The 27,688-nt window shown below is 36.3% G+C and overlaps 1 protein-coding gene across 4 annotated transcripts in view; it reads left to right on the forward strand.

Annotated features, from left to right (window-relative positions):
* LRBA (LPS responsive beige-like anchor protein) overlaps nucleotides 1-27,688 on the forward strand; it is a 725,574-nt gene that overhangs the window by 513,986 nt on the left and 183,900 nt on the right. For all 4 annotated transcript variants that reach the window (XM_079919265.1, XM_079919266.1, XM_079919268.1 and 1 more), the window contains 2 exons: nucleotides 6,923-7,038; nucleotides 17,602-17,714. In XM_079919265.1, the coding sequence (XP_079775391.1) occupies nucleotides 6,923-7,038; nucleotides 17,602-17,714 (229 nt within the window). The remainder of the gene's footprint in view (nucleotides 1-6,922; nucleotides 7,039-17,601; nucleotides 17,715-27,688) is intronic.

The following is a 27,688-nucleotide window of genomic DNA, read 5'->3' on the forward strand; positions in this document are numbered from 1 at the left end:
TACAATTTAGTTAACTAATTTAAGAACTAGGAGGAGAGTTAACACTGGGATTTTTCTATTGATTGAAATGTATTAGCAGTAGAAACTTAGAGTTTACTTTTAACATACCTAATTTTGTGTTGATTTTGATTAGTGTTTATTTCAATTTTTTTAGTTAGTATCTTATTACAAATGCAATTGAGATAGAATCAACAAATAATAGGATATTAGCAGGAGCTGCAGTTATCCTAGGCTGGAGGACTTTCTAAGAGGATGCACTCCCATGCCCATTGGCAGTTGGACTCAGTTCTGCACCAAGTCTTCCTCTCCATAGGCTGCTTTTGAGTGACTATATGACTTTCCCCAGAGCAAGTGATCCTAGAGAGAATGACAGAAGCCCCAGTGTCTTCTTATGACCTAGCCTTGATAGTCACACGCCATCATTTCTGCTACATCTTATTTGTTACAAGTGAGTTATTAAATATAGCCCAGGCTCCATGGCAGGAGAATCAAGTTCCACCTCTTAAAGAGAAAATATCAAAAAATTCGTGGACACGTAACAGGTTACAACTTCTATGTAAACAGGATACATAAAGAGGCCCTTCTGGTTTATTAGCCATAGTTGCTTTACAATCCCAGTAAAGCTTTTGATTCAATAATTTTATAATTTAATGAGGAATTTCAGGGGTCAGGAGGAAGCAGCTCAGAATGGCATAGTATATTTCCTTATCTTAATAAAAAATTCTACTGATTATCTCTCTTTTGTTTTTAAAGATATATTTATTTATTGGCTACGTTGGGTCTTCGTTGCTATGCGCGGGTTTTCTCTAGTTGTGGCGAGCAGGTGCTACTCTTGTTGTGGTGTGCGGGCTTCTCATTACGGTGGCTTCTCTTGTTGCAGAGCACAGGCTCTAGGTGCGTGGGCTTCAGTAGTTGCAGCGTGTGGGCTCTAGAGCGCAGGCTCAGTAGCTGTGGCACACAGGCTTAGTTGTGCTGCAGCATGTGGGATCTTCCCGGACCAGGCTTGAACCTGTGTCCCCTGCATTGGCAGGTGGATTCTTAAGCACTGAGCCACCAGGGAAGTCCTTACTGATTATCTGTTTATTTTAAAAAGAGTTTTATGTGTTGTCATACTTAGGAACTCTTCGTAATGTTTTCCCACAGTTAATGAAAGCTGAAAGTCTTAATTTATTAAGTCAGTCAGTTAAATAGATCTTCCGCACTTACAGTGTATCAATCACCCAGTAATGTACAATGTAAATATCATCTTGCCCACAAACATTTAAACAAATATGTAAATAAAAGAAAAAACCGTGTAAGTGAAGGAAAGATGTTTTAGGTATTTTAATAGTGGTTAGTGGAGATGGAGTGCTTTGGATAAGATGGTCAGAAATGTCTTCCTATGTGACTTTAAATTTTGATTTGAAGGACTGGAATCAGCTAACCTTTGTAAGAGTGAATAGCATGTGTAGAGGCCCTGAAACTTCGAGTGTTTTAAGGAATGTTGGAAGGCAAGTATCACAGGCACTTAGTGATTTCAGGAAGACAGTGTCAGTTTGGAGGCGGGAACTTATTGTAGAAATCGAAGTAAAATGTAGTATCATTGAAGAGAGACATCTTTTTTTTGGGGGGGGAGTATAATTGCTTTACAATGTTGTGTTAGTTTCTGCTTTACAACAAAGTGAATGAGCTATTTGTAAACATATATCTCCTCCCTCTTAAGCCTCCCTCCCACCCGCCCCCCCACCCCTCCCCTCTAGGTCATCACAGGAAGAGAGACATCTTGTTTAGAGACTTTAAGGAGATACAATTTCTGTGACTTGGAGATTAGCTAAATTTGGAGGACGATAAAAAGGGGAGGCATCCAGTGTGTCTCCCCAAGTTTCAGCTTGAACTGCTCAGGAGCACAGACTGAGATGGGGAACACTGTAGAAGGAGTACCTGTATGCATCTACCCTCCCATACCCCCCATGGTTGGGGTTGGGGGGCAGAAGTGAAAGAACTGAAAAGGAGAAGGTTAGTGTTAGATCTGTTGAAATTGAAACCCCTGAGAGATGTCTAGACTGAAATGTTGAATAGGAAGTTAGATATAAGAAGGTATGGCTAGAGTGCAAATGAAAAGCGTAGTAATTGGGAGTCATTACCATTTAGATGAAATTTGAAGGCTTGAGAGGAAGTGAACTCACCTGGGGAGAGACATAGAATGGGCAGGAGAAATGAGAGCTGCATTCTGAGGAAATGCAACATTTAAATGTTAAGTAAATGAAAGAGAAAAAACAAAACAAAACAAAACAAAAACAGAAAGGCCTTGAAAAATGGGAAATCCAGGAAAATGTGATGCCAAAGAATGAGAGTATTTCAAGAAGGTAAGATTTGATGAAAAACCAGTAAGACGTAGACTGAAAAAAGGCCATTGCATGTAGCAACAGCAGTTTTTGGCTGCCAGAGGTTGATTGTTGTGTTTGTCTATTCAGTATCAACAAGTTCTAGTTGGCAAGCAGGCCCTTGAATTTTGTTGCAGCCTTTGGGCTGTCTCTCTTAATTCTGGTTTAGGTGTGAGACTTCTGAATTCTCAGTCAATAGGACATGAGTAGGTAGAGATATTTGGATTAAATCCTGACCTACTACTGTTGGCAAATATCAGGAGAATTAATCCTACTATCACTCGTCTACCTGTAGCTCTTGATCTGGAATATTCTCTGACACTTTATGAGTACTTGACAGTATAAGCATATACACATCAATACCAGTTATAAGCCATAACAACATACTGAACCAACCCAAAGTTTCTACCTACAATATCATTTTAGTTTTCTCTTCACTAGTTTTGCCCAACCCTATCACTTGATTCAGGCTTTTTTTCTTTTTTTTTTCTGTAAGGGAACACTAATCAAGGAGTTTAACACATAAATAATCAGAGGTTGTAACAGCTACCAGGAGATCATATTATCTTGCAGTCTGAAGCTTGGTGTGAAGTACATGGATGAGGTTAGGATGAGCAGAAGTTAGGCCATAGGGGGTGACTGGAGTGGTAGGAGGGCTTTTTTCTCCTTTTATTTCTTGCTCCATGGTCTATACCAGTTTCTCCCTTACATACCTCCCTGCATTTAGAGTGCCTGGGCTTGGGAGCTCCTTTTTTTTTGTTTCCAGACATGCTGCTGCAGCTCTTCAGAGTAGCGCTTGGTGCTTTTGGTAACTTCTGCACTCAGCAACTCCTCCTACAATGGTACAGAGAAGGACAGTGATTTGGGTTTCTGTATCCAAGAGAGCTATAACATATCAAAATTTATGGGATGCAGCTAAAGTAGTATTCAGGGGGAAATTTTATAGCTTTAAATACCTATATCTGAAATACAGAAATGCCTAACATCAGTAACCTAAGCTTCCATCTTTAGGAACTAGAAAAAGAAGAAGAAGCTAAATGGAAAACAAGTAGGAAAAAGTGACTAAAGAAAATTAGAGCAGAAATCAATGAAAAAGAGACAAAAAACAATAAAGAAGATCAATTAAACGAAAGCTGATTCCTTAAAAAGCTCAATAAAATTGACATTCTTTTAACTGCCTAACTATGAACAAAAGAGATAGTATGAATTACCAAAGTCAGAAATGAAAGAAGGGACTGCACTGCTTACCATGTAGAAATTAAAAGGATTAGAAGGAAATATCCTGAACAGCTTCAGCTGTACAAATTAAGACAATTGAGATGAGATGGGTAAATTCCTAGAAAGACAGAATTGTCAAAACTGACTCAAGAAGAAATTAAAATTCTGAACAGACCTATAACAGGTCCATTGAATTTGTAATTTAAAAACCTTCCCACAAAGAAGAGTCAAAGCCCAGATGGCTTTACTGGTGAATCTTATCAAATAGATAAATTAGAAAAGATATCAATCTTTCATAAACTCATCCTCAAGACACAGGAAGAAGAAACACTTTCTAGCTCATTCTATAAGGCCATCTTTACCCTAATACCAATGCTAGGCAAAGACATCACAAGAAAAAACAAGCTAGCAAGAGAAAACTGTAGACTAATATCCCTAATGAACATGTATTCAAAAATCCTTTACAAAATATTATCAAACCAAATCCAGCAGTATACAAAAAGGATTATAAAGTAGCCATGTGGGTTTTATCACAGGAATGCAGATTGGTTTAAATGTGAAAATCAATTAATGTTATGCATGAAGTTAATAGAATACAGGACCAAAAAAAAGAAAACCCACATCATCATCTCAGTAGACACAGAAAAAGCATTTGACAAAATGAAACACGCATTCATGACTAGAAAATCTCAACTGACTAGAAATATAAGGGAATTTCTACAAACAGATAAATAGCAACCATCAAAAACCCACATAACATACACTGTACTTAATGTTGAAAGACTGAATGCTTTTCCCCTAAGGTCAGGAAGGCTAGGATGTCTTCCATTGTCACTACTTCTATCAATATTATATTGATATATAATGTGTGCTAAGCCTGTGTGATAGGAAAGGAAGGGAAGGGAAAAATCAAAGGCATCCAGATTGGAAAGGGAAATGTCTTTATTCCTAGATGACAAAAGACATGTACAATTTTTGCAATGAAAAGTGTAAAACACGGCTGTTAGAAAGTAAAGACAGACATCAATAAATGGAGACATTCCATATTCATGGATCAGAAGGTTCAATATGATTAAGATGTCAATTCTTTCTCAATCTATAAACTTAATACCATCCCTGTCAAAATTTAGTACACTTTCTGGGAGAAATAGAGAAGCTGAAATACAATGGATCTAGAATTGCCAAAACAGTTTTGAAAAAGAACAACAAAATTACAGAACTTACACTATCTGATTTCAAAACTTACCATAAAACCATAGTAATCAAAATGTGTGCTATTTATACAAGGATAGGCACATAAATTAATGAAACTACATTGAGAATAAAGAAATAAACCCTTGCATTTATGGTCAGTGGCTTTTTAAGAAACGTGCCAACACAATTCAATGAAGAAAGGGTAATCCTTAAACAAATGGTACTGTAATGACTGGATAGTCACATGCAAGAAAATGAACTTCAACACTTACCACACACTGTTCATAAGAATTAAGGTGTGTCATAGACCTATATTTAAGATCTAAAACTAAAAAATTTCTCAAATATAGGATAAAAACTTTATCATCTTGTAGTAGGCAGAGAGTTCACATGTGACACCCAAAAGCATAATTCATAAAAGACAAAAATTGAGAAGACGGATTTAATCAAAATTTAAAATGTTTGTGCTTTAAATATATCACTAAGTATGTGAAAAGATAAGCCACAGACTGAGAAATATTTGCACATCATGTATTTGATAGACTTGTATCCAGAATGTATGAAGACCTTTGACAACTCAATAATAGGACAGAAGCAACCCAATTAAGGTAAAAAAGATCTGAATAGTAATTTCCTCAAAGAAAATAAACAAATGGCTAATTAACACATGAAAAGATGTTCAACAATGTACATTAAAATTATAATAAGATACCATTTTACACTCACTAGAATGGCTATAATAAAAATTTCATACAATAGCAAGTATTGGCAGAGATGTGGAAAATTTGGAACATCATACATTGTTTGTTGGAATGTATAATGGAAGACAATTTGGCAGTTTCTCAAAAAGATAAATATTAAGTCAACAGACAACCTGGCAGTTTCACTCCTAGGAATCTACCCAAAAGAAATGCAACCATATGTTCAGCAACGACGTGTACGTGAATGTTCTGAGTAGCATTTTTCATAATAGCTAAAAACTGGAATAATTTAAATGTCTATCAACTGGTGAATGGATTTAAAAAATGTGGTATATTCTCTATTCATACAATGGAATACTATTTACAATCAAAAGAAATGAACTGCTCATACATGCTGCCACATTGATGAACCTCAAAACATTATGGTTAGTAGAAGAAGCCTGATGCAGAAGATTACATGATGTATGATTCCATTTATCTGAAATGTTCAGAAACGGCTAGTTCATAGAGACAGAAAGTAGATTGATAGTTGCCTAGAGCTGGGGATAGGAATAGGAATTAACTCTAAATAGGCACAAGGGAAGTTTTAGTGTTGATTAAAATGTTCCAGAATACAATGTGGTGATAATTGCACAACTCTAGAAATTTACTTTAAAAAATCATTGAATAGTACACTTACAAGGGTAACTTTTGTGTTCCGTAAATTATACCTTTGGAAATAAAGCTTGAAAAAAATATGTATCTTGTCCTTAGTAGTAGGAAGAACTGTGACAGCATACTTCTCTGAGATTCTGGGCTCTGAATGTAGTAATTAATCCTCCCACCTATTTCCCACTGCTACTTAGTATTGGTCAGTTGTATCCTTTGTTACTCACATTACATTAAGAAAACAGAAAACTTGGTCTACTATTAGGCTGTATAAAAGAATAATAGTTTCCCTTACCTTTATCCGAACCCACGAATGGACACCTGAGGAGCTGGGATCCTCTTTCCCCTATTACAATGGGTATACAAAAATAATGTTTAAATTTGTAATGTACAAATATGCTGTCTTTAAGAGATGAATATTTAAACTGATAAAGATGTGAATGCAATTTTATGTGTATTACTTAGTTACTATAATTACTTTTGTATCAGTAAGGCAGTGAATTATTAATCATACTGTTATTAATCAACATTTATGGAGCCTAGATATTATAATGGCTTTGTAATGACAGCTTATCTTGATGAATAGAATATGGATAATAGACCTGTGACTCATCCAAATCATTCGTTTAACCATTAATTATAGATTGAAACATCTCCAGCATTCGTTAGTATAACATGAATAGAATGTCTCAGAATAATACAGATGCCATTTTGAACGAGCACAGAAGTCATGATTTATTATTGATCTAATTAATCTTAAGTTTAGTTTGATTCTATATCAAATTCTTTTTCTTGCAGGCGTATCTCATTAGCTAGTCCTCGTCAACTTTTTAAAGCTTCTAATATGACCCAGCGATGGCAACATAGGGAGATTTCAAATTTTGAGTACTTGATGTTTCTCAACACAATAGCAGGTAATTTAAGCTCACATGTTGATGTATTTCAAATGATAAATTATTAATAGTGATATGATTAAATTATTTTGAGTATTTGTATAAATAGAGTCATTCCATGTAAAGCTAAAGGCATAAGCAAGCATACAAAGATGGGAAGAAATGCAGTATAGCTAAAGAACAATTAATGGTATAGTATGTGTGTGTGTTTGTGTTTGCGTGTACATAAAATATATATTCATAAAGGTATAATGAAAAAGAAAACTAGAAAGGTACTTGGAGAAATGTACTTGGAGACATTATGCAAGATTTTTTTTGTCAGTTTGAGGAATTGGCAGTCAACTTACAGGGAAACATTTGAAAGTTTTTGAACAAATGAGTAATATCAGAACTGTATGAAAAGTTGGAAGCAGTATGAAGGATAAATTATGGTGCAGAGAGTCTAGGTAGAGAGCAGAAGTTAGGAAGCAATTACATATAAAAAGTAATGAGGGCCTGCATTAGAGAGGTGACAATAGGAATTAAAACAAAGGATTAGATAACACAAGAATTGGGCTTCCCTGGTGGTGCAGTGGTTGAGAATCTGCCTGCCAATGCAAGGGACATGGGTTCGATCCCTGGTCCTGGAAGATCCCACATGCCGCGGAGCAACTAAGCCCATGTGCCACAACTACTGAGCCTGTGCTCTAGAGCCCATGAGCCACAACTACTGAGGCTACATGCCGCAACTACTGAAGCCCACCCACTTAGAGCCTGTGCTCCACAACAAAAGAAGCCACCGCAATGAGAAGCCCGCATACGGCACAAAGAGTAGCCCCCGTTCACCGCAACTAGAGAAAGCTTGCGTGCAGCAACAAAGACCCAATGCAGCCAAAAATAAATTAATTAATTAAACAAACAAACAAAAAAAGATAACACAAGAATTTACAAGGTACAAACCATTTGCCATGCAGACAACTGAATGTTGGGAGTAAATGAGAAAAATGTGTCAGAAAAGACTTCCAGGCTTCTGCTCTAAATCATGAGGAAAATAGTGGTGCAATTAAAGGGAGAAGTCAAAAAATCGATCTAGAGAAAGATGATTTTACTGTGCTATCAAGATATCCAAGAAAAGAATTGTTGGAGTATAGGTTAAGTGAGGGTATTTGGAGCTTAGAGATAGGACGTTGGATTTCATCTGCATAGACAGGAAATCACCAAGAGAGAGAGTTGAGATTACCAAGCCAGGTGATACAGAAAGCAGTGAGGTAAGGTCTGGGGAATGCACTTGAGCATAACAAAAAGAAAGAGGGAAAGTTATTAAGGAAGAGAAGAGAATGACTGACCCCAGAGTTTATAGACTTAATAGGAGGAGAACTAAGGTGAAGCAAATGTCTTGAGATACAAGGGGAAAGGGAGAAAGGCCTTGGCCACTGTATAAGATGTGATGGAGAGGTAAGGGAGAATTAAGAGTGAGTACAGGCCATGACTTTGGCTTTAATATCTCAGGACTTATGGGTTACTTTATAAGGGTTTGTTTTCTTTCTTTTTTTAAAAAAAAATATTTATTTTATTTATTTGGTTGTGCCAGGTCTTAGTTGCGGCACGCTGGCTCCTTAGTTGTGGCATGAGAACCCTTAGTTGCAGCATGCATATGGGATCTAATTCCCTGACCAGGGATCGAACCCAGGCCCCCTGCATTGGGAGTGCTGAGTCTTATCCACTATGCCACCAGGGAAGTCCCTAGGGGTTTATTTGCAAAACAAGCAAAATAGTTTGATTATAAGGACTGAATGGTTCGCGATTAAACGAGAATATTAGATGTAGATTACAGTTTTCTTGTGTAATAGTAAAGAGAGGGTGAGTTAAGGCAGTGGAGAGTAACTATGAAAGAGGAAGAGAGAGGAAAAGTAACAATTCACATTATGAGGGAGACCTGTTCAAGAGCTCAGGTGGAAGAATCATACCTCCCAGAGAGTAAAGACACTGTTGGAAAAGTGGAGAAGAGAGGGCGTAGTACGAAGAATTGGAAGTTCAGGGCTTACACTGAAAAAGTCTAAGATTCATCAGTTAGGGAGATACTCATCTGAGGGTCCATTGAGGGAAAGGAATAAAGAAAGTTTGAACAGTATGTGGAATTTAGTAGGGATTGTATAACTAGAGACTGAAAGGATTTTTAAGTAATAATGAGAGACAGGGAACTTATGTAACAAGTTTAAATGGACATCTTTTGTACATGATAAATCAATTAACACCTAAATTGAATGCAGTGTAATAATTATGGACAGCATTTATGAAATGGTCTACTCTCAAATAACTTCTAGTGTGCCTATAGTGTCTTTTAAATATATCCCCTGTATATTCTCTTTAAAGAATAGAATCAATAATTTGTTTTGGATGGTTTTTACATACACTAGAGGCTGGGGTGGAGTCTCATGTTATTTAATATTTCTTTTACAGTGTTATCTGTGATACATATAGGTTCTCATGATATCTGGCACATTTCCCAAAAGACAGTCACTAGGCGTTCAGTAACTAAATATTGAATTTAACTTACTTAATAAAAGTCTGTTTACAGTGAGCAGGTACGTACTCTTTTTTTCGTAGGTACAATAAACTTGATTATTTAAGCAGATAGGCTAAGAAGAGGATTTTACTGTTTACTAACATCTCAATCAGGAAAATGTGAGAGAATGGAGACATCAAAATAGACTGCTTTTTGTTGTTTAAGTTTGGTTATTTTTTTCTGGGAGAAGTTAAAATTGACAGAAATATGTAATGACATAAACACTTCTGAATTAAAATTGTCCTAGTTATTCATGTTTCCTAAGACTATTTCCAGGTCAATCAAGGAAGAACTCTGTTATTCTAATAGACCTCAAGCCCATGATGAATACAGTGAAATAAAATGTTAAAAGCATCAAATCAGGTTGTAGTCCTTGCTCCGCTCCGTCCAATCTGGGGACTATTTACCCTCTGCTCCCAGGTCTCTCAGGCAGCCACTCCCATGGGTACATGCCCAGAAGCTGCTCCTGCCCCACGCTCCCTCCCTCTGCCTTTCACTTCCCAGCTGCCAAGATCTTGGAAGCTTTGAAGCTCAACAGAGAAGGCAAATTCATTGAGAACAGTCTGTAAAGTGTCAAGCAATATCCAGATATTACCAGCACTCTGCCTGTCCCCTGCCTGAACCTGGGATTCTTCCATGGAGTGAGTGGTCCTAGGTCCTACACTGGCATTGCTCATTTGGTTGATGAAGACATATTGACAAAGTTGTTGTTGGTTATTCCCTTTTGCATTCTCACTAGCAATGCAAAAGAGGGACTGTTTCTCCACACCCTTGCCAACAGAGTATATTGTCAAGCTTTTGAACGTTTGCTAATCTGGTACCGCAGGACTGCCTGCTTGCTGAGACCCTGTGTAAAAGCTCCATACACCCTGGTATTGAGCTTTCCGAGGAGGTAACAGTATTCAGAGAGGGTCTTGGTGCTCCGACTGGGTGTCAGGCCTGTGCCTCTGAGGTGGGAGAGCCAAATTCAGGACATTGGTCCACCAGAGACATCCCAGCTCCATGTGATACCAAACGGTGAAAGCTCTCCCAGAGATCTCCATCTCAAAGCTGAGACCCAGCTCCACTCAACAACCAGCAAGCTACAGTGCTGGACACCCTATGCCAAACAACTAGCAAGACAGGAATACAACCCCACCCATTAGCAGAGAGGCTGTCTAAAATCATAAGGTCACAGACACCCCAAAACACACCACCAGTCGGGGTCCTGCCCACCAAAAAGACAGGATTCAGCCTCATCCACCAGAACATAGGCACTACTCCCTTCCACCAGGAAGCCTACACAACCCACTGAACCAACCTTAGCCATTGGGGGCACACACCAAAAACAACAGGAGCTACAAACCTGCAGCTTGCGAAAAGGAGACCCCCAAGCACAGTAAGTTAAGCAAAATAAGAAGACAGACAAACACACAGCAGATGAAGGAGCAAGGTAAAAACCCACCAGACCAAACAAATGAAGAGGAAATAGACAGTCTACCTGAAAAAGAATTCAGAGTAATGATAGTAAAGATGACCCAAAATCGTAGAAATAGAATGGAGAAAATACAAGAAACGTTTAACAAGGACCTAGAAGAACTAAAGAGCAAACAGACAATGATGAACAGCATAACAAATGAAATTAAAAATTCTCTACAAGGAATCAATAGCAGAATAACTGAGGCAGAAGAACGGATAAGTGATGTAGAAGATAAAATAGTGGAAATAACTACTGCAGAGCAGAATAAAGAAAAAAGAATGAAAAGAATTCAGACAGTCTTAGAGACCTCTGGGACAACATTAAACATACCAACATTCGAACTATAGGGGCCCTGGAGGAAAAAGAGAAAAAGGAAGAGACTGAGAGAATATTTGAAGAGATATTTGAAGTTAAAAACTTCCTAATATGGGAAAGGAAATAGTCAATCAAGTCCAGGAAGCGCAGAGAGTCCCATACAGGATAAATCCAAGGAGAAACACGCCAAGACACACATTAATCAAACTATCAAAAATTAAATACAAAGAAAAAATATTATAATTGGCAAGGGAAAAACAACAAATAACATACAAGGGAATCCCCTTAAGGTTAACAGCTGATCTTTCAGCAGAAACTTTGCAGCCAGAAGGGAGTGGCAAGACCTATGTAAAATAATGAAAGAGAAAAACCTACAACCAAGATTACTCTACCCAGCAAGGATCTCATTCAGATTCAACAGAGAAATTAAAACCTTTACAGACAAGCAAAAGCTGAGAGAGTTCAGCACCATGAAACCAGCTTTACAACACATGCTAAAGGAACTTCTCTAGGCAAGAAACACAAGAGAAGGAAAAGACCTACAATAAAAAACCCAAAACAATTAAGAAAATGGTAATAGGAACCTACATATCGATAATTACCTTAAATGTAAATGGATTAAATGCTCCCACCAAAAGACATAGACTGGCTGAATGGATACAAAAATAAGGTCCGTATATATGCTGCCTACAAGAGACCCACTTCAGACCTAGGGACATAAAGACTGAAAGTGAGGGGATGGAAAAAGATATTCCATTTAAATGGAAATCAAAAGAAAGCTGCAGTAGCAATTCTCATATCAGACAATATAGACTTTAAAATAAAGACTATTACAAGAGACAAAGAAGGACACTGCATAACGATCAAGGGATCAATCCAAGAAGAGATATAACAATTGTAAATATTTATCCACCCAACATAGGAGCACCTCAATACATAAGGCAAATGCTAACAGCCATAAAAGGGAAATCGACAATAACAAAATGATAGTAGGGGACTTGAACACCCCACTTTCATCAATGGACAGATCATCCAAAATGAAAATAAATAAGGAAACACAAGCGTTAAATGATACATGAAACAAGATGGAATTAATTGATATTTATAGGACATTCCATCGAAAAACAACAGAATACACTTTCTTATCAGGTGCTCATGGAACATTCTCCAGGATAGATCATATCTCGGGTCACAGATCAAGCCTTGGTAAATTTAAAAAAATTGAAATCATATCACGTATCTTTTCCAACCACAATACTATGAGACTAGATACCAATTATAGGAAAAAATCTGTAAAAATTACCAACACATGGAGGCTAAACAATACGCTACTTAATAACCAGGAGATCACTGAAGAAATCAAAGATGAAATCAAAATATACCTAGAAACAAATGACAAAGAAAACACGACAACCCAAAACCTATGGGGTGCAGCAAAAGTAGTTCTAAGAGGTAAGTTTATAGCAATAAAATCCTACCTCAAGAAACAAACATCTTAAATAAACAACCTTAACCTTACACCTAAAGCAATTAAAGAAGAACAAAAAAACCCCAAAGTTAGCAGAAGGAAAGAAATCATAAAGATCAGATCAGAAATAAATGAAAAAGAAATGAATGAAGCAATAACAAAGATCAATTGAAAGCTGGTTTTTAGAGAAGATAAGCAAATTGATAAACCGTTAGCCAGATGCATCAAGAAAAAAATGGAGAAGACTCAAATCAATAGAATTAGAAATGATAAAGGAGAAGTAGCAACTGGCACTGCAGACATACAAAAGATCATGAGAGATCTCACCTCATATAGGTGCCATTTTATTGGCACCTATATGCCAATAAAATGGACAACCTGGAAGAAATGGACAAATTCACAGAAAAGCACAACCTTCCAAGACTGAATGAGGAAGAAATAGAAAACATAAACAGACCAATCACAAGCACTGAAATTGAGACTGTGATTAAAAATCTTCCAACAAACAAAAGCCAAGGACTAGATGGCTTCACAGGCGAATTCTATCAAACATTTAGAGAAGAGCTTACACCTGTCCTTCTCAAACTCTTCCAAAATATAGCAGAGGGAGGAACATTCCCAAATTCATTCTACGAGGCCACTATAATCCTGATACCAGAACCAGACAAAGGTGTCACACAGAAAGAAAACTACAGGCCAGTATCACTGATGATCATAGATGCAAAAATTTCCAACAAAATACTAGCAAACAGAATCCAACAGCACATTAAAAGGATCATACACCATGATCAAGTGGGATTTATCCCGGGAATGCAAGGATTCTTCAATATGCGCAAGTCAATCAGTGTGATAAACCATAATAATAAATTGAAGGAGAAAAACCATATGATAATCTCAATAGATGCAGAAAAAGCTTTTGACAAAATTCAACAGCCATTTATGATAAACTCCCTCCAGAAGGTAGGCATGGAGGGAACTTACCTCAACATAATAAAGCCCATATATGACAAACCCACAGCCAACATCATTCTCAATGGTGAAAAACTGAAACCATTTCCTCTAAGATCAGGAACAAGACAAGGTTGTCCACTCTCACCACTATTATTCAACATAGTTTTGGAAATCCTATCCACATCAATCAGAGAAGAAAAAGAAATAAAAGGAATACAAATTGGAAAAGAAGTAAAGCTGTCACTGTTTCCAGTTGACATAATAGAGAATCCTAAAGATGCTGTCAGAAAACTACTAGAGCTAATAAATAAATTTGGTAAAGTAACAGGCTCAAAATTAATGCACATAAATCTCTTGCATTCCTATACACTAATGATGAAAAAAATCTGAAAGAGAAATTAAGGAAACACTCCCATTTGCCATTGCAACAGAAAGAATAAAATACCTAGGAATAAACCTACCTAAGGAGACCAAAGACATGTATGCAGAAAACTATAAGACACTGATGAAAGAAATTAAAGATGATACAAACAGATGGAGTGATATACCATGTTCTTGGATTGGAAGAGTCAACATTGTGAAAATTACTATAGTACTCAAAGCAATCTACAGATTCAGTGCAATCCCTATCAAACTACCAATGTCATTTTTCACAGAACTAGAACAAAAAATTTCACAATTTGTATGGAGACACAAAATACCACGAATAGCCAAAGCAAATCTTGAGAAAGAAAAACAGAGCTGGAGGAATCAGGCTCCCTGTCTTCAGACTATACTACAAAGCTACAATAATCAGGACAGTATGGTCCTGGCACAAAACCAGAAATATAAATCAATGGAACAGGATAGAAAGCCCAGAGATAAACGCACCCACATATGGTCACCTTATCTTTCATAAAGGAAGCAAGCATATACAATGGAGAAAAGACAGCCTCTTCAGTAAGTGGTGCTGGGAAAACTGGACAGCTACATGTAAAAGAATGAAATTAGAACACTCCCTAACACCATACACAAAAATAAACTCAAAATGGATTAAAGACCTAAATGTAAGACCGGACACTATAAAACTCTTAGAGGAAAACATAGTAAGAACACTCTTTTTTTTTTTCTTTTTTTTCTTTTTTTTCTTTTTTTTTTGCGGTACACGGGCCTCTCACTGTTGTGGCCTCTCCCGTTGCGGAGCACAGGCTCCAGACGTGCAGGCTCAGCAGCCATGGCTCACGGGCCCAGCCGCTCCGCGGCATGTGGGATCTTCCCGGACCGGGGCATGAACCCGTGTCCCCTGCATCGGCAGGCGGACTCTCAAGCACTGCGCCACCAGGGAAGCCCTAAGAACACTCTTTGACATAAATCACAGCAAGATCTTTTTTGATCCACCTCTTAGAGTGATGGAAATAAAAAGAAAAATAAGCAAATGGGACCTAATGAAACTTAAAAGCTTTTGCACAGCAAAGGAAACCATAAGCAAGATGAAAAGACAACCCTCAGAATGGGAGAAAATATTTGCAAATGAAGCAACTGACAAGGGATTAATCTCCAAAATTTACAAGCAGGTCATGCAGCTCAATTTCAAAAAAAACAAACAACCTGATCCAAAAATGGGTAGAAAACCTAGATAGACATTTCTCCAAGGAAGATATACTGATTGCCAACAAACACATGAAAGGATGCTCAACATCACTAATCATTAGAGAAATGCAAATCAAAACTACAACGAGGGGCTTCCCTGGTGGCGCAGTGGTTGAGAGTCCACCTGCCGATGCAGAGGACACGGGTTTGTGCCCCGGTCTGGGAAGATCCCACATGCCGCAGAGCGGCTGGGCCCGTGAGCCATGGCCGCTGAGCCTGCGCGTCCGGAGCCTGTGCTGCACAACGGGAGAGGCCACAACAGTGAGAGGCCCGTGTACCGCAAAAAAAAAAAAAAAACTACAATGAGGTGTCACCTCACACTGGTCAGAATGGCCATCATCCAAAAACCTACAAACAATAAATGCTGGACAGGGTGTGGAGAAAAGGGAACTCTCTTGCACTGTTGGTGGGAATGTAAATTGATACAGCCACTATGGAGAACAATATGGAAGTTCTTAAAAAAGTAAAAGTAGAGCTACCATACGATGCAGCAATCCCACTACTGGACATATACCCTGAGAAAACCATAATTCAAAAGGAGTCATGTACCACAATGTTCATTGTAGCTCTATTTACAATAGCCAGGACATGGAAGCAACCTAAGTGTCCATCGACAGATGAATGGATAAAGAAGATATGCCCCATATATACGATGGAATATTACTCAGCCATAAAAAGAAACGAAATTGAGTTATTTGTAGTGAGGTGGCTGGACCCAAGGTCTGTCTTACAGAGTGAAGTACGTCAGAAAGAGAAAAACCAATACCGTATGCTAACACATATATATGGAATCTGAAAAAAAAAAAAAAAAAAAGGTTCTGAAGAACCTAGGGGCAGGACAGGAATAAAGACGCAGACGTATAGCATGGACTTGAGGACATGGGCAGGTGGAAAGCTAAGCTGGAACGAAGTGAGAGAGTGGCGTGGACATATACACCAAAGGTAAAATAGATAGCTATTGGGAAGCAGCCGCATAGCCCAGGGAGATCAGCTCGGTGCTTTGTGACCACATAGAGGGGTGGGATTGGGAGGGTGGGAGGGAGACGCAAGAGGGAGGAGATATGGAGATATATGTATATGTATAGCTTATTCACTTTGTTATAAAGCAGAAACTAACACACGATTGTGAAACAATTATACTCCAATAAAGATGTTTATAAAAACAACCAAACATCCAATCATAAGGGAGACTTAGATACCAAGAATTTGTGTCGAGAGCTACTGTAATACTCAGCTGTATATTGATTTGATATCCGTATATATTTGAGAACAGGAAGAGAATGGAGATGATAGAATACACTGTAAGAAAGGAATTCAACCAGTATTAATATCCTTGTTTGCCTTGTAATTTAGCCATAAGAGTCTGTTCACATTAAATCTAAGTAAAAATAGGTTATAGACTAGTAAAATCGTGGAGTCAAATGCCAACATTTTTACTACAGAAACAGTGATGTCATCTACCATGCTGCCTCCCAAAGGGGTAATATCCAGAAAACTGCTGTTTCTACGTGGATGGGCTACCTCATTCTTTGTTTTATTCATATTTTTAGTAGACCTGAATGTGTCGTTGAATGTCATTAGTTTAGAAGAAGCATAGAAGAGTATGTGGCAGCATTTGGGAATGGAGTAAGCAACATCTATGATGCTGTGCATTATGTTCAAAGGAGCATAGAATTTGAAAGCTGTCACAGAAATTTCAGAGTTATTAAGAGCAACCTGGTGATTTTACAGTTGACTGTGAATGCCCATAGGGGTGAAGTCACTTGAACTTGGTTGATCAGTTGATTGGTTGGTTGATTAATTAATGGCAAAGAAAGGATTCTGGTTTTGAGAAACTCTATGAGATTGCAAATTGTTTTTTGAATTCTTAATGAAGATTATTTTATTTGGTGCAGGCTTTTAACTAATAAAAAATAGTTGTGTAATTTATAAGATGTGGGTACAGAGTATGTGGATTTGAATGTAGTTCAACCATTAGTAATTGCATGATTTGGGGCAAGTTACATAAACTTTTGTGCCTCGGTTTTTTTATCTGTAAAACGAGGGTGATACCAATTTCATAGGGTTATTGTGAGAATTAAATGAAATCATGAATGGATAGCACTGGGAACAATGTCTGGCACTCAAAAATTGTTGTTCTTGTTACATTTAGTATATTCCTGAATGTTTATCATTTCATTCTTCTAAATTAAGAATGACTTTTTTTTCCTCTTCCAGGACGGAGTTACAATGACTTAAATCAGTACCCAGTGTTTCCCTGGGTCATTACTAATTATGAATCAGAAGAACTGGATCTTACTTTGCCAAGTAACTTCAGAGATTTGTCCAAGGTAATTTCTTAGTAATCATCTGAAATATCACTATGTTGAATATAAAAATTTTCAAGTGATTATCTTTATTTTCACATCATATTTAAAAAATATTTTTAATATTATTATAACTTTAATATATTTGTCTTTTAAATGTATTTTCATTATTCTCAAATTTAAATTAGAAAAATTTAATATACATGGTAACCTTGATGACAGTTAAAAATATTAACAGTTATATTTTTTTCTTCATATACATTTAAGGAGATATTATTCCCAAATATCAACTTCTTCTAAGGGTGTCAGTACTTGATAAAAGATACGAAGAACATCATGGAAACTTCTCACCAGCTCTCTTGTAAAAAGAGAAGTAACCCCACACTGTTCTGTGTCTCCTAAGTGATTTTCCTCTACCTTTTGCCCTTCTCTGAGCCATTCCTCACTACAACAGAATGGATCCTCTTTCAATGTAATTTTTTTTTTTTTTTTTTTTTTTTGCGGTACGCGGGCCTCTCACTGCTGTGGCCCCTCTCGTTCCGGAGCACAGGCTCCGGACGCACAGGCTCAGCGGCCATGGCTCACGGGCCCAGCCGCTCCGCAGCATGTGGGATCTTCCCGGACCCCTGCATCGGCAGGTGGACTCTCAACCACTGCGCCACCAGGGAAGCCCTAAATGTAATTTTGAATTCCATAAATTCAGTGCTTAAACCTTTCTTGACTTATCACTGCATGCAGAATGAATCTTTCCCAACTCCACAGTTTGCTTTCTCTGCCTTGAACGTTCATCTCCTTGCTCTGTGAGTGGCTGACTGTCTCAGTCCTTTAGGAACAACACGTCTTTATAGAGACCATTACTGATTCCTTCCTTCCTCTCTTTCTTTCAGAGCACCTAAAATATCATGCATTTTTACATATCTTTCTACCTACTTGTTTTGGTTCTTCTTGTGTGCTCCACTAAAGTTCATAAAGATAGAGTTCTTGTTTACCATTATTTCTCCCTTGCCTAGTATAGGACCTGCCATTCAATAAATGTGTTAAATGAATTAAATAATAAAATATACATGACATTTCTCCCAAGTTCTAAAAACTTGTTAAAGTTAGTCTGTTTTTAATTTTAAAATATGAAACATGTAAATAACAAAAACTACCTCTAATTTACCACATATCAATAAGGAATAATTATGTTTTATGCACACACACACACACACACACACACACACTGGTTTTTCTATAAGTATATTCTCATATCATCAGGTATTCTTTAAGAATTTTCCTTTTCTGTCCTGAATTATCAACAAACAGAATATCCTGAATCCTTTTTCACTTTTAAAGGAGAGTTTTCATTTTCAAAAGAAAGCCCTGTTTGCACGTTAACTATCAGATATGGGATTAATGTGTAGAATATATAGAGAACTCCTAAAACTCAACAACAAAAACCAAACAACCTGATTCAAAAACGGGTGAAGAATTTGAATAGACAATTCTCCAAAGAAGTTATACAAATGGCCAATGAGCAGATGAAGAGGTGTTCAACATTACTAATTGTTAGGAAAATGTATATCAAAACCAAATGAGATGCCACTTCACAGCCAGTAGGATGGCTTTAATTAAAAAATAAATAAATAATCATAAAATAACAAGTATTGGTGAAGATGTGGAGAAATTAGAGCCCTTGTGCACTGCTGGTGGCACTGTAAAATGGTGAAGCTGACGTGGAAAAAAGTATGACAGTTCCTTCAAAATAAAAAATAGAATTACCCTAAGATCCAGCTATTCTACTTTTGAATATATACCCAAGAGAAATAAAAGCAGAGACTCGAAGAGGTATTTGTATACCAATTTTAATATTTATAATAGTATTATTTACAATAACCAAAAGATGGAAGCAGTCCAAGTATCCACTAATGGATAAATGGATAAACAGAATGTGGTACATATATACAGTGGAATATTGTTCAGCCTTAAAGAGGAAGGAACCTCTGACACATGCTACAATATGGATGAACCTTTAAGGCATTATGCTAAGTGAAATAAGCCATTCACAAAAGGACAAACACTGTATGATTTCACTCATGTGAGGTATTTAGAGTAGTCAGATTCATAGAGACAGAAAGTAGAATGGTGGTTGCCGGGGCCTGGCCGGGGGGAGGGAGAAATGGAGACTTCAATGGGTATAGAGTCTCAGTTTTGCAAGATGAAACAAGTTCTGGAAATGGAAGGTGGTGATGGTTGGCCAACAGCCTGAATGTAATGCCACTGAACTTACACTTAAAAGTGGTTAAAATGGTAAGGTTCATGTTATGTATATTTTATAACACTTAAAAAACAAAAACAATAAAAAGGCCAGTAAGGGGAGAAAAAGAGGTAATTAGTAAACTAGACACAAAATAGAGGTTTGAAAAAGCGCCTGCATGTTTCTGCTTTTACTTTTCTTTGATCACCTTGAGAACAACATGCCCAGGTTAACTAGTGGGAGGGTCAGGACTGACACCTGGAGGATGGCTGAGCTGTGTGAGCTGAGGCCATCCTACACGAGCCAGCCCTCAGCTGACCACGAACATATGAGCAAGCACAACCAAGAGCAGCCAACTGTGGCCCAGATCAGCAGAATTTCCCAGGTGACCCATTGACTATGAGAAATAATAAATGGATAAATGTGTTTTGGTTTTTTTTTTAAAGGAAAGCCTTACTTACATTTAGGTATTGTACTTGTTCTAAGACCCTGTAGTATTTCACTGGAATCTGTAGAGCTCTCTTGTCTAATAAATGAGGACTGTATTAGTTTGACTTGTGTAGTGAGCCATGCAGTAGGTCAATAGTAAAAACTGGACAGCTTTTTAATTCTCAGACTATTATATCCTACTATCCTTTATTTGAATTTTATGTAAGTGAAATTAAAGATCTCATTTTTCATTAAATTGTTAAAATGTAAAATTTGCCTCACAAAATAAATATATAACCTTTCTAGACATCTAGAAGAATTGCCTTTTTTTGTTTAAGCCGAGTCCTTCAGTTTGGACTTCCATTTAAGCACATAACTTATTAAGATGTTTTGTGCTCTAGAGGACTTTTTGTAGGCTCTTTAAGATGCAGTGAGTAGTTGGATGGATTGTGGACAAGGTGCATGTTTATATCTTGGTGGAACAGTAGCAATGGTGCTAAGTGGGAGGCTATTTGGATTTTTCTGCTGTGGCTGTATTGCTCTCTTCTGCCATCACTGTACCTGAACAAGAACTCCCATAACCCTATCACCTCGTCTTACTACTTCCTTGCCAAAAGCTTCCGTTCTCTGACCCTCATCTTTGTTCTCTATTCCACTAAAAATCTTACATGACCAGAAGAAATCCTTCAAAACAATTTTTTTAAAGTAGGTCCTATGAATTTTTTCATTATGAGAATCCAATGAAATAGTATCAGCAAAATGCTGTTACTATTTGCCAAGTAAACAGAATCTTTTATTCAAATTGAATCTTATTTGTATGTTGCAGCTGTTTCTAAGGAACTTGCCAAATAGTTTTGCTAGGTGTGTAAAACACTGTTTTAATTCATGTCTTTATAACTTATCTTCTGTATGTGATAAATAAGGTTATTTTTATGCCCCACTAGACAAGCAATAGAAATTTTGCTTTTTTTATTTTATTAGATTAAAAGTAAAAAGGGGCTCAAAAGCCAAAGCAAAAGAGTTATTTTCATTATTCTCTATCTATAAATGTCCATATCCACTATACAAAGACATAAAAATACCACTTTTGTGATTTAGTGTGTTTAATTGTAGTAGTATCCATTTTTATATTATAAGAGATTTTGTGAAAGAGTTGTATTTTGTGCTGAGGAAGGAAAATTTATAAAGAGTGTTTTCAACACTAGCTGAACAGCACTTAATTGGCTAGCCAACAGTAGTGCGATTATCAGAGCTGGGGAGAAGTAGGGAGCTCTAATACTCAACCACATAACCTACAGCATCTCCTTTCCTATAAAGCAGCAGTAGTTCAAATGCTACAAAAGTCATTCAAGTTCATGAAAATGGAATTCTGCTACTACTAATTGTTTTCATTACATATTCATGGAAATAAGTGAGTTTGGAATTAACTGAATTATTTTAAGTGAAATAAGCATATCAGGTATTTGATACATGCTTTCCATGTATAACATTGTTTACTTTATAAAATGTGTCTCATTCCTATTGGTATTAAAATCTGCCTAATGTTTACAGTATGATTCCATTTTGAAATATCTGTTTATATACATATTTTCAGGAATGCATCACATACATAAAATGAGCTATATCTGTATGAAAAACGATTATAATAGAATTATATTGAAGTTTGTCCCATAGTATACATTTAGCAAACATTACTATTTGTGTAAATAAACTTGTGAAATCAAAGGAAACGTGTGCAAAGCTTAATTTAAAATATAAACAGAGCTTACTCTCCTTCTTAAGATAATATAGCCTGACTAGCTTTAAAATGCATTGAATTATTTATGTGTGTTTATGTCCATTTAATTTTCCCAAAGCTGGTTTTCAGAGGACTTTTAGTAGCATTGATACAATTTTATTTGGTAATCTCTTCCATGTTGCACAGGGAATTCTCTTTTGAAGCTGAATTAATGTAATCAACACCCTTTCTTCTGTATTATGTTTCTGATCATTCTCTTCAAAAAGAAAGTCTAAATGGGGCAGTGCAAAAAAAATGTCTAGTCTGAAAATCACAATGAAAATTTAATATTTCCTTGTATTGAGAAACTCCTCATTTAACATAATGGTTTAATTTATTCCTTTAAAGCTGAAAAAAGTAGAGATCAGTTTTGAAGTTGATTTTTTTTTCTCCACCTTCCCTGTTGTTTCATCACTAGTCTGAAATTCTGACTGATGAGAAGACAGATCTAACCATGCATAAACTTTGAAGTGACATTAATCCATATTTTACAAATACACACTGATTTTTATATTTTGACAGTCTCCTTGGAAGAGATAAGAACATTTTTTTTGTCTTTTCTTTATAAGAAGTTATAATTAGGACAAGAATATATTTACAAAATGTCATACCATAAAAACAAATTATGGTGGCTGAGTGTTTCAGTACCAGGGCTTCCTTGGTGTATTAGTAAGATTTTTTTGTGCTATTGTGATTTATTTATTTTTTTCCTTAGTAGGAGATTAATTGTGTAAGCCAGTTTTCTAAGGAAAATCAAGATAATCAGGTACAATCATTTCTGTTCTAATTGATCAGCAGTTATTTTGGAATATGTAATGTATATACCTGGATACCTATTCCAAAAAACAAGTATGTTGTTAGATTGAAATGGAACCATCCATTTCCAAGTGAAATCTTGCAAATGAAAACTCAGCTGTAAATTTCAGAAGGTAGGAACATCTCACTTTATTACTGTTAACTAATGTTTATTAAGGACTTAGTATATGCCAGGCTCTTATTTAAGAATATCACACGTGTTAATTCTTTTAACCCTCACAAAGACCTTCTAAGATTGGTAACGTTATTATTGTCTTCACAGGGGCAGAAATTGAGGCACCGTGGGGTTAAGCAAGTTGTACAAAGTCACACAGCTAGTGGATAGAACCAGAATTTAAACACTATGCAGTTCACAAGTAGCATTTTAAAAAGGGAATGGAATAGTATAGCATTACATTAAAAAAAGAAAGCAATGTGCATCATGTACGAATCTTCTGCTTGACGGGTGTGTGTGCATGTGCATGTGTGTGTGTGTGCGCGCGCGTGTGTGTGTGTGTGTGTGTGTTGGGTTATGATTTGAAGTGACATATTTCTTACTATGAGTTTTGGCCCAGAAACCTTGAGAAACGCTGCAGTATGCTATACTGCTTTGTACGTTTGGCATCAATTGCTAAGTCTGTTTTGATGTTATTTCATCAAGTTGCTTTTCACCTCTCATGCTGAAATGCATGGTAAGAGACAACCAGCATTCCATTGCTTGAAAAAGGAAAGCTTTCCCCAATTGCCTACTCCTGGTGTGTTTGTCCCAGGTAATGCCCCAAGCTTTTTTGACTAAGCCTGTTTTATGAAAAAGCTGAATGTTTGCTTAAATCTAGAGAATACCTGATGTTACTACTCGAGCATTCATTTGTGTTTTTCATTTATTGATTGTTCATTGAGTAATAGTTTGTGCGAGGGACTCTTAGTTTCTGGAGATTAGATAAAATAAAATCTTCTAAGTTACTATTTTAGTAAAAAATAACTGAAGATTGGGGGGAAAAAACAGGACTGGCCAACGTATAATCAAGTATTTAATATTTATTAGAGCTCACATTCTTAAAGTGAAGGAAAATACTGAACGAAAGAGTTCAAGGTAGAGGGAAAAGAAAAATCATGCAGTTTTCAACTGTAGTGTGCAAGCACAATGTGAGCTGTTATTTTGTTTAAGAGTCAAGAAAAGTAAACGTTAGGGGAAAATGACCCTACACCTCTATCTCCTAATTCGTACCTTGCAGTGTAGAAATTTGAGCAAAGTTTACTATTATCAGATCTTCAAACTGTATTTTAAATTTTGGTCCAGGTCCCAGTTAATCATAGGTTTTTGTTTGTTTGTTTGTTTGTTTATTTTAAACCTGTCTTACAATGTTGTACCATCCACACTCTGTTAAACTAGCAACTTTCATTGCTCTAGTCTGGATCAAAATGTTTCTAAAGCATATATTCTGAGATAACTGAAGAGAACTGAATGACAAGGCTGTTCTGAATTTATTTACTGGTTGATGAGTTGCTATTGTTTGTCCTTGTATTTATTGTGTTTTTTTTCTCTCTCTCTCTTTGTTTAAAGCAAAAGTAGATGATTTCCACCACCACCCCGCCCCGCCTCCCGTCTCCTTTTTATCTCCTACATTTGGTTGTGTGTTTTTATATGTGAGATATTTCTCCTAACACACACATTTAATATACAGCATTCATCTTGACCTGGAATTGACTACCGACATTTAACTGTTGTTGATCAGACAGCACTTCTTTATCTCTTTAAGTTTTAAGTGCTGTTTCTGACGAATGCCAGTCCTTTTAGTAGGCTCTGTAACAGATATACTGGGAATCAGTATACCATCTAGATGTCACAGAGGGAAAAGAACACTTTTGGCGGCGGGGGGGCAATATTGTTTCAAAATGATAGGCGTTATAGCTTTTACTTTGTTTTTCTATTTATTGGGCTTCAGTCAAAACCAAAGGAATTCAAACTTAAAAAAATAAAACAACGTTATTGTATTATAACAGTAAATAATGGATCTTAAAGTATTTAAATAAAACATAATGGCAGAGAAAGAAATTTAAAATTACCCCACATCTGGCTATTTTTTATTGGCTGACAAAATATATTAAAAATATTTTAATCTTGGCATCAAATATACTATTATATGGCACATGGATCTTAGGGATTTTGATATAAATTACATTCCCTGGCCTTGGGGCGTTTATAGTCCAGTCAGCAAAAAAAATGATATTGGGAAAGGTTAGAATCTTTTTGTAGGATTGTGAGGGAAGCCCTAGTAGGTGCCTTTAACAAACATTTTGTATAAGCGCCCTTCTTTAATCCCTTCAACAACACTGTAAGGAATGTGTTATTATCTTTATTTTACACATAATGAAACTAAGATGTAGTGAAGTTAAGAAACTCTCTAAGGTCATACATTTTCCAAGTGTTCAGGCTATGAGTTGATCTCAGGTCTGTCCCTATCACTGAACTGGTAGACTTTAGATATAACCAGAAGAATAGTTTACATTGAATACTTGCATTTATACTTCTTTCCAGTATGCAACTACTTTTACCTTCATCTTGGCAAAAGACTAGAGGTTTACTTTTTGGAGAAATTGTACTGGAGAAGTTTCTGATTTGAGAACAACAAAAACAGCAGAGGGAGAGTTGAAGGGTAAGGAATGGAAAACAGGAGGATTAACAGAAAGCTTTAAGAACTGAATGGTGAAGGCCCCCAGACCCCTTTTGCTGTCATGCTATCGGAACTCCGACAGCCAGGCTTGTACCAGCCCCACCCTGTAAGACAGAAAATTGTGTTACTCTTTGGATATACTGACTGACTCAAGAGAAAAGACCTGAAAAGTACTGACATTTAAGGATCCTACTTGGAGCCCACCTGCTTTCTCTTCAGTGAAGTCTACCCGTTCACATGCTGCTTATTAAAAGTGTACTTCAGTGTACTTCAGTCAGCTCTTTCGTGCCTCATTCTTAAAAATGAAGGTAGCAGACATTTAAAGACAGCCTTCAGTGTGAAGGACAACAGAGACTAAATGGAATAGAAAAATAAAAGAAACCAGAAGAAACAAAGACAATTTAAGAAGCAGAAGAAGCCTTAAAAACAAAACAAGAATAAATACCCTCACAGAGAAAAACTATTACATTAATAGAAAAAGAAAATGATTTTATAGAAAGTAGAGTGTAAGTGCAGATGTTTTCTAAAAGGAACATCCAAAATGAAAGGGGAAATAGCCTGGAAAGATAAAATTCAAGAACCACAGTAGGAAATTTTTGTATTTAGATAGACTTGTGTCAGCCTGCCTCCATTTATTAGAAGGGACCTTTAGCAAAGTACTTAATTTGGGGGATCCTATATAGCAAACTGCTTTTTATGTAGTATTTGTATAATACTGAAGAAAATTTTTCATGGGTACACTGACCTTTTAAAACTTTAAATTATTACATGTTCAATGTGATAATATTTTGTTTAAAATATGGCTGTGCAAATTTTTCCCCACAGTTTAAAATTGAGCATAATAGCAAAATGTGAACATACACACACGGGGCAATATATTGTGGTGTGTTTAGAGGATTTGCTGAAGTTTTGTTTTTAAATTAGGAAAACAATCTATTGGTTTTGTATGACTATTTTTTTAAATTTGTATTTTTAAAGTATTAGCACTCTATATAGCAGATTTGTTTTTTTACTAGAAGTTACCTTCTAGTGGAAGTTTTTATATGACTGTAACAGAGGTTAAGCCTGCACTTAGTTTAAGCAGCCTTCAATGACATTGTTTCTCTAACATTAGTCAGAAAATGATAAAGTGAACTAACTGAAATGGATTGTGGTTAATATTACTGTCAGGGAGATGAATAATCTTGACATGTACCAGCAACACACTGCCAGTCCAATAATCCTTCTCAAAGTTAAGTATTTATTCTCAAATCATCCTAAGTTACTGTGGTGTGGAGTGATCATTTATTATTATTTATAAATGAATTGTTTTATTTACATAGCATTACCAGTTTTATCCCATAGTACTTCCTGTTTTCTTAGTTTAGTGCTGGGTGTACTAACTTGGGTAGATCCTGAGTAAGGAACATATACTTAGCCATAAATTCACATAAAAATTGTTTTCGAAACACCTAGAAAAAAAATTTTTAAGTTGAATAAGCTCTGGTATTATACTTCTGATTTCAGGCTGGAGTATTTTTTTCTAAGAGAGTAAATATAGTAGGAAGACATTTAAAAAACCTGTATACATTTGGAGCTTTCTTTATATCTTTGTGTCAACTTCTCATTCTTATATTTCCCTGTGATAGTCAAAACTTATTTTATGTGAGTATGTAATAGTCTGCTTTTTATAGTGGATAAGTAGTAACGTATCTTTTAGTCACATGTCTACATTCCTGTCCAAGTCTTTATTCTCCAAGTCCATTTATTAGAATAAGCACATTTATTCAACATAAAGGTTTATAGTACTCTGTTTATATTGAATAAATGTTTTTATTCAAATAATTGATTATTAAACATTTTCTGGGTACCTTTTTTAGACATTGTTCTGAGAACTGTGAGAAACAAAGGTGAATGAAATAGTCCCTACTTTTAGAGTTTTACAACCAAATGAATGTTACCTAGGAACAATTTATACAAGAATAGTTTTATATCTGTGTGACTGTGACACATTTCTATGTGACTGTGAAACATCTTATTTCTGCGTGACTTAACTTTAGACTGTCCCACTTTCAGAAAAGGAGTTTTTAAAAAAACTGTGAGTTCA

Source organism: Stenella coeruleoalba (assembly GCF_951394435.1).
Source record: "Stenella coeruleoalba genome assembly, chromosome: 4".
In the NCBI taxonomy this organism is placed as follows: Eukaryota; Metazoa; Chordata; class Mammalia; order Artiodactyla; family Delphinidae; genus Stenella; species Stenella coeruleoalba.